Below are 14,704 nucleotides of genomic sequence, written 5' to 3'. Positions count from 1 at the left end.
GCCTCGCTCAAGAAGAAGAAGCCCATCGTGGTGTCACCTCCACTTCATCGCACCGCGTCCTGTGTTAGTGGGTGTGAAAGCTTTTACTCTGGATGTGCATGGGAGAGTGCCAGTGTGTGTGGTGTGTGTGTGTGTGTGTGTGTGTGTGTGTGTCGTGAGTATGAGCAATGCCATTTCTAACCGGTAACTGCACAATCTCACCCTGCCTAACAGAATACAGTTCACCATGGTAACCAAATCAGTGAGTAAGGAGAGCCGTGTCAGCGGCAGGCACTGTCAAAAAGAAGTTTGACTAAAAAAGACTAACAGCAAAAAACAAAATACAACGTTTAACCAACGTTAGAACAACCTCAATACCACACAACCTGCGTTGCCTAACAAACCACCACCGTCCTCGTACCAGCAACCCACCTGACGAGGCAGACCGACTTGACAAATGGCGACATCTTACAGCCGCCATTAATCAACACGCTCTTTTCTACCCCACACCCCTCCATCGTCTCCATCTCAGACACTCTATCCATCCATTTCTGTTGCCAAAACGGGGGAGGTGGGGATAGCGACAGTAACAGCGGGCAAAGGCGGCGGCGGGAATTGCTGGGAATTCTGCAAACGTCGTCTTTTTCCTTAACTGGGTGGAATAGATGGAGGCCCGGGGTGGTGGAATGGAGAGGAAAGTGTTCAGTGAGCGCGCTCAATACAGCCTCCAACGACAGATTGACATATGGGGCGGCAGCGGCGCCTGGCAGAAAACTACCATCCGTCAGGGAATGCTAAGTCCTACAGACGAGGAAGAAAGACGACCACAAAACACGACAATGCTCCATTTGTGTAAATAAGGCTATAGATCAACTAGGAATAGGTCTTGGCTTCCGTCTGGAGCCGAGCCCCGTGAACTACAAGACAGTTCAGTGTTAGACTGAATGGCATTCTAGCCTATAGAAGCCAACACTGCTAAGGACACAACAGAAACCCTTCAAGTATTATTATCCCATAGTGTTTGTACAGGCCTTTGTGTAACCCCAATCTGATCCTGGAACTGTTCACTAATACAGTTACTGTTACCGCTATTGTTATTTTATTCAAGGCATTACAGTAATGTTTTATGGCAGACCGCTGGGTTAGTCATCCAATGCTGAGAATCCTGACAGAGATTATGAAGTGCATTCCCTTCCTGTAAAAAGTGCAGTGTCGGCTCGATGCAGTGTGGGAGTGGGAGAGTTGGTGTGTGTGTGTATGTGTGTGTCCGGTGTGAGTGCGTGTGTCTGTGTGTGCGTTTGGTTTGTCCAAGCAAGTAAAAAGGTGTTTGCATATTTGTGTCTGTGTACATCAGCGTGTGTATGTGAGCCTCCACTACAGGAAGAGGAGACAGATTGGCTCTGATTCGCTCTTTTCTCTCGGTCGCTCTCTTTCTCTCTCTCTCTCTCTCTCTCTCGCTCTCTCTTTCTCTCTCTCTCTCGCTTTCTTTCTCTCGCAGCCATCTGGAGATGACATTAAACACACATAAACAAACACTCTGCAATTAATACACCAAGACAAGTAAAAGCAACTAGACTCGCGGGGACTAACTAGTTTCTTGTCTGTGAAGAATATAACATGATAAATTGTTTTATTTGTGTAAATCGTACATTTAAACTGTAATTGTATCGTGACATGATGAAATAAAATTCATTTGACCCTTATTTACACTATAGAATATGCGTTATTCAAAGATTAATGTTCCTTGAGGCGTCAACTGAAGAAACTGTGGAGGTTAACCAAACAGTGTCTCTGAGAATGAGTCATATCTACCACAATTGAATTAAATACCCGATAGAAACATAGACAACCCACACGCTGCAGTGAAATAACACAGAAATAATAAAACAGACACACACACACATAGACACACACACAAAGGGACGAACCCAGGGGCTTTGATTTAAAGGCTTGGCACGTACTGTAACAGTGACCGTGTAAGTCTGTTAGCTGGGCTAAGGTGTGGATGTCTTGATATTTAGACAACACTGACAGATGCTGACAGGGAGAGGCGAGGGGCTATGAGGGACTAGGAATGGGGTCCTAGCCTACACCCTCCACCCCTGACCCCAGTCCACTGTCTTAAGCAGCCGCAGGGTCCAATCCAAAGACTTGCATCCTTCCCCTCTGCCCCTGTCGACTTCCCCTCAGATCCGAATCTGAAAAGATAGGACGCTTGTGAGCAAAACTGTGCTTTAAAAACTCCAATTGAGCAAAAGGATTTTGGGCTGTTTTCTCCTTACTTGGAGTGGGCAAGTACAGAGGGGAAGGTGGCAAGTGTACAAATTGGAACCCAGCCTCGGCCTCCCCTCCCGTCTCCCTGTGGCAAGGGCTGGTCTGTATGCTCATCACAGACAGGCAGGTAAAGCATGCACGGGCATAAGTGTGCACATTCCCTCTGCAGTCACAAGGGTCTTATAGTAAGATAAGGTGCTGCGTGCCAACAAACACCCTGTGCCCTTGTACCCCCCCAACAAACACCCTGTGCCCTTGTACCCCCCAACAAACACCCTGTGCCCTTGTACCCCATTTCCTCCCTATCTTGTATATTATACCCAGTTCCCCCTGGCACAGCCATGCCCACAGCCATAGAGAGAGGAGTTGTGTAAGGGGGGTGCCCATCCAGGGGTGTCTAGGAATGCCCACCTAGACAGCCAGGCATGGCTCATGCTCGCCCGCTTCCCAAATTACAGCTGAAGTGTGACATTAAAGAACTACAGTTATAGTGACCCATGCAAAAACTCCATTACCCAGCAGGCCTTACCCTGTCCTTCACTATGAGACACTTTGCAAAAGGAAGAGACAGACAATGGATGCAGAATTAGTCAACGTTTTTACCCAGATATCCTTACTGAAGATAAAAGATAAACAAGATAAAGTCTCTAGTACTGCACAACCAATGTCCATATTAGTGTGGACTGGACTACAGGCAGATATGCTTGGGGAAGTCCATGGTAAAATACCATAGTGATAGACAGCGATAGAATCTAATCGTATTTATTTCTACTCAAGGCAAAATGGTCTCCATGACTGTATCTGCCAATGCCCAGAATCTGGAATCTGGACTACAGACAGATACAGTAAGTGTGTGGAAGTCCAAGGAGAAAGGCTAGCCTTTTAGTATTAGAGAAAAGCTAGCCTGGACTGAACTGTCCGGGAATCATTCTGTTCGGTTTAATTCATTAATCCATAGGTGGATTTGAACGCTTTGGCCGCGTTCCAATCTGATAACTTACTCCCTTCACTTCAGCCTTTGTGGACACCCACTTCTTGGATTTGTGTGAGCTAGGTTTTAGTAACAAAGGAATATACCTCGACCTTGCCAACAGCAAAAAAGGCTTGGCGTAGGACTACAGTAGTTTATGCCATATCACTCACACAAATCCAGTCCACTTAAAAGGGGCCGTCTACAGGGCAGGAGGGAAGGGGGTCAAAACTTTGCGATTGGAACGCAGCCATTGGGGGATTTTCAAAGGGACACATAGGTTATATTCACAGTACAGTAGAGAGCACAGAAAAGATGCTAACCACTTTGTCCTCCTGTAGTGGCATGTAGTCCAGGTAGCAGTGAGAAAGTGAAAAGGAAGTGAGGGAGGGAGTGGAGGAAGCAGAGGGGAGGATAGAGGGATGCAGTAGAGGAGTGGACAGAGGAAGAGAGACAGAGGTCAAACATAGGTTCATGGAACATGAGAAGGGAGGCAGGAAAAAAAGAGAAAGAGAAAAAAGAAGTGAGGGAATGGTGTAAACGTTTGTTAATACACATGAGCAAAATCCACAATACACGCTTTATATACACAGTCTATTCAGTGATACAACCTGTAAGACGTGCAACAGTGGTGAAACACAGACGGCGTTTGACAGCAAACGTGCATGACTCGACATATCAGTCATGTGACGTCGGCATGACACATGACCGTTGTGTCACAGTGTCATGCAGGAACAGGAAATGGGGACAAGAAGAGCAACATGATACATCACCTTACACAACCCTATATATAACTTCCTGTCTAGCTTACAATACAATATATACACTACCATTCAAAAGTTTGGGGTCACTTAGAAATGTCCTTGTTTTTGAAAGAAAAGCTATTTTTTTTGTCCATTAAAATAACATCAAATTGATCAGAAATACAGCGTAGACATTGTTAATGTTGTAAATGACTATTGTAGCTGGAAACGGCAGATGTTTGATGGAATATCTACATAGGCGTACAGAGGCCCATTATCAGCAACCATCACTCCTGTGTTCCAATGGCTGGTTGTGTTAGCTATTCCAAGTTGATCATTTTAAAAGGCTAACAGACACTCAAGTCCTCAAATGGCAGCTTCATTAAATAGTACCCGCAAAACATCAGTCTCAACGTCAACAACGAAGAGGCGACTCCGGGATGCTGGCCTTCTAGGCAGAGTTGCAAAGGAAAAGCCATATCTCAGACTCGCTAATAAAAATAAAAGATTAGGATGGGCAAAAGAACACGGACACTGGACAGAGGAACTCTGCCTAGAAGGAACAAACTAGACACTCTAATGTACTTGTCCTCTTGCTCAGTTGTGCACCGGGGCCTCCACTCCTCTTTTTATTCTGGTTAGGGCCAGTTCGCGCTGTTCTGAGAAAGGAATAGTACACAGCGTTGTATGAACGTTGTATGAGATCTTCGGTTTCTTGGCAATTCCATGTGGCAATTTCTCACATGGAATAGCCTTTAATTCTCAGAACAAGAATAGATTGATGTATTTCAGAAGAAAGTTCTTTGTTTCTGGCCATTTTGAGCCTGTAAACGAACCCACGAATGCTGATGCTCCAGATACTCAGCTAGCCTAAAGAAGGCCAGTCTTATTTAATCAGTTTTCAGTTGTGCTAACATAATTGAAAAGGGGATTTCTAATGATCAATTAGCCTTTTAAAATGATCAACTTGGATTAGCTAACACAATGTGCCATTGGAACACAGGCGAGATGGTTGCTGATAATGGGCCTCTGTACGCCTATGTCCTATGACCTTTTGAACGGTAGTGCACGTCTACTTCCAATCCAATATATGAGCCTGTATTTAAATAGCATCTAGGATAAGTTTGCTGATCTAGGATAAGTTTGGGGGGGGGGGGGGGGCTTAGATCAGCACTCTGAGTTGTTTTTATGAATAATGAGGATGAGGACAGGCTGGGGAGAAGGGAGAGGTTCAATAATACCAAAATGAGTGTGTGGCACAGATTTTGTCGGGCATCACCATGCAACTGTAATGCCTTCTGCAGGACAACACTGTGTACTGCATCGTGTCTCTGTGTCTATTTTGGGAATGTGATTATTCGGTACAGGGTGAATCGCGGTTTATCATGACAATATCAATGTTTTGTGAGTTACTGTGACGTATATGCTGCTAGTATAGAAGTCAATACATCTGGCCATTTTGAGTCAAATATAAATTTTGTTTAACAACAATGAACAAGCTGCACCTGCACAACATGACCAAAAGTATGTGGACACCTGCTTGTCGAACTTCTCATTCCAAAATCATGGGTATTAATATGGAGTTGGTCCCCCCTTTGCTGCTATAACAGCCTCCACTCTTCTGGGAAGGCTTTCCACTAGATGTTGGAACATTACTGCGGACACTTGCTTCCATTAAGCCATTAGGGAGGTCGGGTACTGATGTTGGGCGATTAGGCCTGGCTCGCAGTCGGCGTTCCAATTTATCCCAAAGGTGTTCGATGTGGTTGAGGTCAGGGCTCTGTGCAGGCCAATCAAGTTCTTCCACACCGATCTTGACAAACCATTTCTGTGTGGACCTTGCTTTGTGCACGGGGGCATTGTCATGTTGAAACAGGAAAGGGCCTTTCCCAATCTGTTGCCACAAAGTTGGATGCACAGAATCGTCTATAATGTCATTGTAGTTTTAGGATTTCCCTTCACTGGAACTAAGGGGCCTAGTCCTAACCATGAAAAACAGCCCCAGACCATTATTCCTCCTCCACCAAACTTTACAGTTGGCACTATGCATTGGGACAGGTAGCATTCTCCTGGCATCCGCCAAACCCAGATTTGTCCGTTGGACTGCCAGATGGTGAAGGGCAATTCATCACTCCAGAGAACGTGTTTCCACTGCTCCAGAGTCCAATGGCGGCAATGCTTGGCATTGCGCATGGCGATCTTAGGCTTGTGTATGCCTGCTCGGCCGTGGCAACCCATTTCATGAAGCTCCCGACAAACAGTTCATGCTGACGTTGTTTCCAGAGGCAGTTTGGAACGCGGAAGTGAGTGTCGCATCCGAGGACTGACGAGGACTGATTTTTACGTGCAGCATGCTCCAGTACTCGGCGGTCCCATTCTGTAAGCTTGTGTGGCCTACCACTTCACGGCTGAGACGTTGTTGCTCCTAGATGTTTCCACTTCACAATAACAGCAGTTACAGTTGAACGGGGAAGCTCTAGCAGGGCAGCAATTTTACAAACTGACTTGTTGGAAAGGCATCCTATGACGGTGCCACATTGAACGTCAGTAAGGCCATTCTACTGCCAATGTTTGTCTATGGAGATTGCATGGCTATGTGCTCAATTTTATACACCTGTCAGCAATGGGTGTGGGTGAAATAGCCGAATCCACTCATTTGAAGGGGTGTCCACATACTTTTGTATATACAGTGTATCTTCTGTAAAGGCCTGTAGAACCAATTTATAGTTTGATCAATTCATATAATTTTAATTTGCAGGGCTGGGAAAATACATTAAAGCTAGTGCTAACTTAAGAGACCTTTTTATTCAATTTTCACCTAAAATGAAATACCCAAATCTAATTACCTGTAGTTCAGGACCTGAAGCAAGGATATGCATATTCTTGATACCATTTGAAATGAAACAATTTGAAGTTTGTGGAAATGTGAAGAATATAACTCATTAGATCTTGCAAAAGATAATACAAAGAAAAAAACATGCATTTTTTTGTATTTTTTTGGTACCATCATCTTTAAAATGCAAGAGAAAGGCCATAATGTATTATTCCAGCCCAGGCGCAATTTAGATTTTGGCCACTAGATGACAGCAGTGTATGTGCAAAGTTTTAGACTGATCCAATGAACCATTGCATTTCTGTTCAAAATGTTGTATCAAAACTGCTCAAATGTGCCTAATTGGTTTATTAATAACTTTTCAAGTTTATAACTGTGCACTCTCCTCAAACAATAGCATGGTATTATTTCACTGTAACAGCTACTGTAAATTGGACAGTGCAGTTAGATTAACAAGAATTTAAGCTTTCTGCCAATATCAGATATGTCTATGTCCTGGGAAATGTTCTTGCTACTTACAACCTCATGCTATTTGCATTAGCCTACGTTAGCTCAACCGTCCCGAGGGGGACCCACCGATCCTATTAGAGGTTAAAAATGCTCTCTGGGATCTTAATCACAACAAATTTGTAACATATCACACAAATTGCTAAATTCGTATGATATCATACCTATCACACGAAATGGATGATGTAGTACACAACTGGATGACGTAGCACACAAAAAACGGGGACCCGTTGTCACTCGTGAGCACCACTTTCAAAACTACTGGCTGATATTATACAAAGGTTTGAGAGCGCATCTTTAAGTGATGCAAAGAGTTGAGCCTGTTTGACATGAGTGACACAAACTGAAGTAATGTAAGGAAACTTGCTTAGCATCCGCCCTGTCAAACAAATGTCTGTTTTGACCGACTCAGCACTGGAGAGATGCATGAAGTGCTCGGCTTGAATTTGACATGAGGTACACAGACGTGTTGAACTAAACCGGAAAACATGAATAGGAGGGAGAGTTTTATGTAATAAAACAACGTTTACCATTTCAACTAATCCTGTTATTCTGCTTGGCTGAAGATAGATGGGAGAGTAGGATGGGGGATCAAGGAAGGAAGTAACACTTGAGAGAGCGCTGGTCAGAAGACATCTCTCCAGTCTACACTGCCTACACGCACAGGCTGTAATACGCACACAATACAACAGCAGCCTACACAAAAATACCCTTACACACATAGATTACAGCCTACACAAAAATACCCTTACTTCAAAATACCTTTGAAATAAACTTCAATAGTGCTCAAACTAATTCTTGGCATACTTTACTATTGATTTGAGTTCCTAGCCCATTATTTCACTGTAGTATTAGTTCCATGTTGATGGAATTTCTAATAGAGACAACACTACTAGTGGCCGGTTATCATTATCCATAATTAATTTAATGGAATTATCCCATAATAAGTCCACAGTCTGGGCCAAAGCTTGATCCTGTGTCCTGCTCCCTGTGTGAGTCTGGGTTCCAGCTGGGCCTAGCGGATCTGGAACAGATTGGCACCCAGCAGGCCCAAGGACCAGGGCCCACAGTCAGGTCAGATACCCAGGAGGAGGGCCTCACTCTTGGGCTGGACATGAGATGGCGAGGGACCCAGATGGCATGGGGGGAGCGGGACTTGGGCTTAAAATAACGGCCACGTGTGGTGAGTATAGACGCCGCCGCATGTCATACCGCACGCTTCCTCTGGCACTGGGGAGCTAGACTAAATAAACTAGAACCAACACTGTATCATTCACAGGGTTTGGGCTCTGGGGAGCTAGACTAAATCAACTAGAACCAACGCTGTATCATTCACAGGGTTTGGGCTCTGGGGAGCTAGACTAAATCAACTAGAACCAACGCTGTATCATTCACAGGGTTTGGGCTCTGGGGAGCTAGACTAAATCAACTAGAACCAACGCTGTATCATTCACAGGGTTTGGGCTCTGGGGAGCTAGACTAAATCAACTAGAACCAACACTGTATCATTCACAGGGTTTGGGCTCTGGGGAGCTAGACTAAATCAACTAGAACCAACGCTGTATCATTCACAGGGTTTGGGCTCTGGGGAGCTAGACTAAATCAACTAGAACCAACGCTGTATCATTCACAGGGTTTGGGCTCTGGGGAGCTAGACTAAATCAACTAGAACCAACGCTGTATCATTCACAGGGTTTGGGGTCTGGGGAGCTAGACTAAATCAACTAGAACCAACGCTGTATCATTCACAGGGTTTGGGGTCTGGGGCACTAGACTAAATCAACTAGAACCAACGCTGTATCATTCACAGGGTTTGGGCTCTGGGGAGCTAGACTAAATCAACTAGAACCAACGCTGTATCATTCACAGGGTTTGGGGTCTGGGGAGCTAGACTAAATCAACTAGAACCAACGCTGTATCATTCACAGGGTTTGGGGTCTGGGGCGCTAGACTAAATCAACTAGAACCAACGCTGTATCATTCACAGGGTTTGGGCTCTGGGGAGCTAGACTAAATCAACTAGAACCAACGCTGTATCATTCACAGGGTTTGGGCTCTGGGGAGCTAGACTAAATCAACTAGAACCAACGCTGTATCATTCACAGGGTTTGGGCTCTGGGGAGCTAGACTAAATCAACTAGAACCAACGCTGTATCATTCACAGGGTTTGGGCTCTGGGGAGCTAGACTAAATCAACTAGAACCAACGCTGTATCATTCACAGGGTTTGGGCTCTGGGGAGCTAGACTAAATCAACTAGAACCAACGCTGTATCATTCACAGGGTTTGGGCTCTGGGGAGCTAGACTAAATCAACTAGAACCAACGCTGTATCATTCACAGGGTTTGGGCTCTGGGGAGCTAGACTAAATCAACTAGAACCAACGCTGTATCATTCACAGGGTTTGGGCTCTGGGGAGCTAGACTAAATCAACTAGAACCAACGCTGTATCATTCACAGGGTTTGGGCTCTGGGGAGCTAGACTAAATCAACTAGAACCAACGCTGTATCATTCACAGGGTTTGGGCTCTGGGGAGCTAGACTAAATCAACTAGAACCAACGCTGTATCATTCACAGGGTTTGGGCTCTGGGGAGCTAGACTAAATCAACTAGAACCAACGCTGTATCATTCACAGGGTTTGGGCTCTGGGGAGCTAGACTAAATCAACTAGAACCAACGCTGTATCATTCACAGGGTTTGGGCTCTGGGGAGCTAGACTAAATCAACTAGAACCAACGCTGTATCATTCACAGGGTTTGGGCTCTGGGGAGCTAGACTAAATCAACTAGAACCAACGCTGTATCATTCACAGGGTTTGGGCTCTGGGGAGCTAGACTAAATCAACTAGAACCAACGCTGTATCATTCACAGGGTTTGGGCTCTGGGGAGCTAGACTAAATCAACTAGAACCAACGCTGTATCATTCACAGGGTTTGGGCTCTGGGGAGCTAGACTAAATCAACTAGAACCAACGCTGTATCATTCACAGGGTTTGGGCTCTGGGGAGCTAGACTAAATCAACTAGAACCAACGCTGTATCATTCACAGGGTTTGGGCTCTGGGGAGCTAGACTAAATCAACTAGAACCAACGCTGTATCATTCACAGGGTTTGGGCTCTGGGGAGCTAGACTAAATCAACTAGAACCAACGCTGTATCATTCACAGGGTTTGGGCTCTGGGGAGCTAGACTAAATCAACTAGAACCAACGCTGTATCATTCACAGGGTTTGGGCTCTGGGGAGCTAGACTAAATCAACTAGAACCAACGCTGTATCATTCACAGGGTTTGGGCTCTGGGGAGCTAGACTAAATCAACTAGAACCAACGCTGTATCATTCACAGGGTTTGGGCTCTGGGGAGCTAGACTAAATCAACTAGAACCAACGCTGTATCATTCACAGGGTTTGGGCTCTGGGGAGCTAGACTAAATCAACTAGAACCAACGCTGTATCATTCACAGGGTTTGGGCTCTGGGGAGCTAGACTAAATCAACTAGAACCAACGCTGTATCATTCACAGGGTTTGGGCTCTGGGGAGCTAGACTAAATCAACTAGAACCAACGCTGTATCATTCACAGGGTTTGGGCTCTGGGGAGCTAGACTAAATCAACTAGAACCAACGCTGTATCATTCACAGGGTTTGGGCTCTGGGGAGCTAGACTAAATCAACTAGAACCAACGCTGTATCATTCACAGGGTTTGGGCTCTGGGGAGCTAGACTAAATCAACTAGAACCAACGCTGTATCATTCACAGGGTTTGGGCTCTGGGGAGCTAGACTAAATCAACTAGAACCAACGCTGTATCATTCACAGGGTTTGGGCTCTGGGGAGCTAGACTAAATCAACTAGAACCAACGCTGTATCATTCACAGGGTTTGGGCTCTGGGGAGCTAGACTAAATCAACTAGAACCAACGCTGTATCATTCACAGGGTTTGGGCTCTGGGGAGCTAGACTAAATCAACTAGAACCAACGCTGTATCATTCACAGGGTTTGGGCTCTGGGGAGCTAGACTAAATCAACTAGAACCAACGCTGTATCATTCACAGGGTTTGGGCTCTGGGGAGCTAGACTAAATCAACTAGAACCAACGCTGTATCATTCACAGGGTTTGGGCTCTGGGGAGCTAGACTAAATCAACTAGAACCAACGCTGTATCATTCACAGGGTTTGGGCTCTGGGGAGCTAGACTAAATCAACTAGAACCAACGCTGTATCATTCACAGGGTTTGGGCTCTGGGGAGCTAGACTAAATCAACTAGAACCAACGCTGTATCATTCACAGGGTTTGGGCTCTGGGGAGCTAGACTAAATCAACTAGAACCAACGCTGTATCATTCACAGGGTTTGGGCTCTGGGGAGCTAGACTAAATCAACTAGAACCAACGCTGTATCATTCACAGGGTTTGGGCTCTGGGGAGCTAGACTAAATCAACTAGAACCAACGCTGTATCATTCACAGGGTTTGGGCTCTGGGGAGCTAGACTAAATCAACTAGAACCAACGCTGTATCATTCACAGGGTTTGGGCTCTGGGGAGCTAGACTAAATCAACTAGAACCAACGCTGTATCATTCACAGGGTTTGGGCTCTGGGGAGCTAGACTAAATCAACTAGAACCAACGCTGTATCATTCACAGGGTTTGGGCTCTGGGGAGCTAGACTAAATCAACTAGAACCAACGCTGTATCATTCACAGGGTTTGGGCTCTGGGGAGCTAGACTAAATCAACTAGAACCAACGCTGTATCATTCACAGGGTTTGGGCTCTGGGGAGCTAGACTAAATCAACTAGAACCAACGCTGTATCATTCACAGGGTTTGGGCTCTGGGGAGCTAGACTAAATCAACTAGAACCAACGCTGTATCATTCACAGGGTTTGGGCTCTGGGGAGCTAGACTAAATCAACTAGAACCAACGCTGTATCATTCACAGGGTTTGGGCTCTGGGGAGCTAGACTAAATCAACTAGAACCAACGCTGTATCATTCACAGGGTTTGGGCTCTGGGGAGCTAGACTAAATCAACTAGAACCAACGCTGTATCATTCACAGGGTTTGGGCTCTGGGGAGCTAGACTAAATCAACTAGAACCAACGCTGTATCATTCACAGGGTTTGGGCTCTGGGGAGCTAGACTAAATCAACTAGAACCAACGCTGTATCATTCACAGGGTTTGGGCTCTGGGGAGCTAGACTAAATCAACTAGAACCAACGCTGTATCATTCACAGGGTTTGGGCTCTGGGGAATGCGACTGTCTTATTTACAGGGATGTTGAGGGGAACTGCAGCGTATGTGTCAATACTGTAAATGCTGAATGGTGTTTCTGGTTGGCAGCTTGTCCATTCTGTGTAAAGGACGACATACTAGGTGCTCCTAGGGTTTACATTACAGGGTCGCCATTTTTGCAAAAGTGTGACACACCTGAGGATGGATTGAAGCTCCAACAACAACTCCAATACACTTTGACCGACCAAAGTGTGACAGAGCCCCAGCCGCCAACACAGACAACATAAAAGCAGCCGTCTTGACAAAACAAATGAGCAAGGGGAAGGGATGAGGGGGGGGGGGGGGGGGGGGTGACGGAGACGGAGGGAAGGGATGGAAGGAAGAAGAAGGGGTGGAGGCAGGGATTCTTAACGGTTTCTCACATTGTTGGAGCGCAGGGAGACGCGTCCGCCGCAGCGGGCGCAGAATCTGGTCTGGCAGTAGGAGCAGTGGTGTCCGCAGCCGTCGGCGAACTTGGTCTTGCGGCAGATGCCGCAGGTGGGGGCGTCGTCCTTGTGCTGGCCCTGCTGCTGGCGCCGCGTCTCCACGCCGATGCGACGCACCTGCTCCTTGTAACTCTCAAACTGCTGGTGCAGCGTCCTGAGGGAGGGAGGAGGGAGAGGAGGAGAGAAGTTCATATGCCTATTGTGTTTTTATTGAGAGAGAGAGAGAGACAGGCAGGCAGGCAGGCAGACAGACAGACAGACAGACAGACAGACAGACAGACAGACAGACAGACAAAATCCAGAAAAGAGCAGTTAAGTCTACAACCACCTAAAAGGAAGCAATTCCCAAAACTTTCCATAACAAAGTCATCACCCATCACCTACAGAGAGATGAACCTGGAGAAGAGTCCCCTAAGCAAGCTGGTCCTGGGGCTTTGTTCACAAACACAAACAGACCCCACAGAGCCCCAGGACAGAAACACAATTAGGCCTAACCAAATCATGAGAAAACAAAAAGATCATTACTTGACACACAATTACTTGAAAAAATTTACAAAAAAACAGAGTAAACTAGAATGCTATTTGGCCCTAAACAGAGAGTACACCGTGGCAGAATACCTGCCCACTGTGACTGACACAAACTTAAGGAAAGCTTTGACTATGTACAGACTTAGTGAGTATAGCCTTGCTATTGAAAAATACCGCCGTAGGCAGACCTGGCTCTCAAGAGAAGACAGTCTATGTGCACACTGACAACAAAATTAGGTGGAAAATGAGCTGCACTTCCTAACCTCCTGCCAAATGTATGACCATATCAGAGGCAAATACTTCCCTCAGATTACACAGACCCGCAAAGAATTCGAAAACAAACCCAATTTTGACCGTAAGCACAGATAATAATGATGGTGAATATGTTAGATTTAGCTATGCTTGCTATCAACAACCACTTGTTTCAATAACATGTTCTGAAAGTGTGGATGATTACATTACTTCAGTTTGCAGGGAAACAGTCAGGAACCAATTAAAACAACAGATGAAAGGAGTGTACCTAGCTGTGAATAAATCACACCATAAAAAAACTCAAAGTTGAGGCTCCTCACTCCTTCCCCCTCTCTCGGCCTCTGCTTTCCTAGGAACCAAAATAACTCATTTGTGAATTGCAAATGAGTCCATGTGAAAACTGAAAACCCTTCCCACATTTCCCTCCCCAACAATATTGTCAAAGGACATTAGCATATGATTTCACTCGTTTACAGGACCCAGCCAGTCTATTTAATTTCCGTCGTGTGTGCTTGTGTGTTTATGTGTGTGTGCCTGCGTGTGTGCGTGCGTGAGAGAGAGAGAGAGAGAGAGAGAGAGAGAGAGAGAGAGAGAGAGAGAGAGAGAGAGAGAGAGACAGAGAGACAGAGACAGAGACAGAGACAGAGACACATAAACACAGAGACACATAAACACAGAGACACAGAGACACAGAGACACAGAGAGAGAGAGAGAGAGAGAGAGAGAGAGAGACCTGATAACTTAATTGACAGTCAAACTTTGAAAACTGGTTCTGACCTGTCTTCAGTAAAGCCAGAGGACAAAGGTGTCTCTCTAGTCTATCCATTAAAGACTTCCCTGACATCTGGCATAACAAGGGCAGACAGGATATACCCCAAAACACATTTCTGGAGGGAATATGCC

At 45.7% G+C, this 14,704-nt stretch overlaps 1 protein-coding gene across 29 annotated transcripts in view; it reads right to left on the bottom strand.

Moving 5' to 3' along the window:
* Positions 1 to 14,704, bottom strand: part of LOC110487294 (regulating synaptic membrane exocytosis protein 1) — a 100,665-nt gene that overhangs the window by 51,975 nt on the left and 33,986 nt on the right. For all 29 annotated transcript variants that reach the window (XM_090195819.1, XM_090195827.1, XM_090195822.1 and 26 more), the window contains exon 2: positions 12,959 to 13,175. In XM_090195819.1, the coding sequence (XP_090051945.1) occupies positions 12,959 to 13,175 (217 nt within the window). The remainder of the gene's footprint in view (positions 1 to 12,958; positions 13,176 to 14,704) is intronic.

Source organism: Oncorhynchus mykiss, chromosome 13 (assembly GCF_057628025.1).
Source record: "Oncorhynchus mykiss isolate SJ-2025 chromosome 13, ASM5762802v1, whole genome shotgun sequence".
In the NCBI taxonomy this organism is placed as follows: Eukaryota; Metazoa; Chordata; class Actinopteri; order Salmoniformes; family Salmonidae; genus Oncorhynchus; species Oncorhynchus mykiss.
This window is presented reverse-complemented; position numbering and strand designations above follow the sequence as displayed.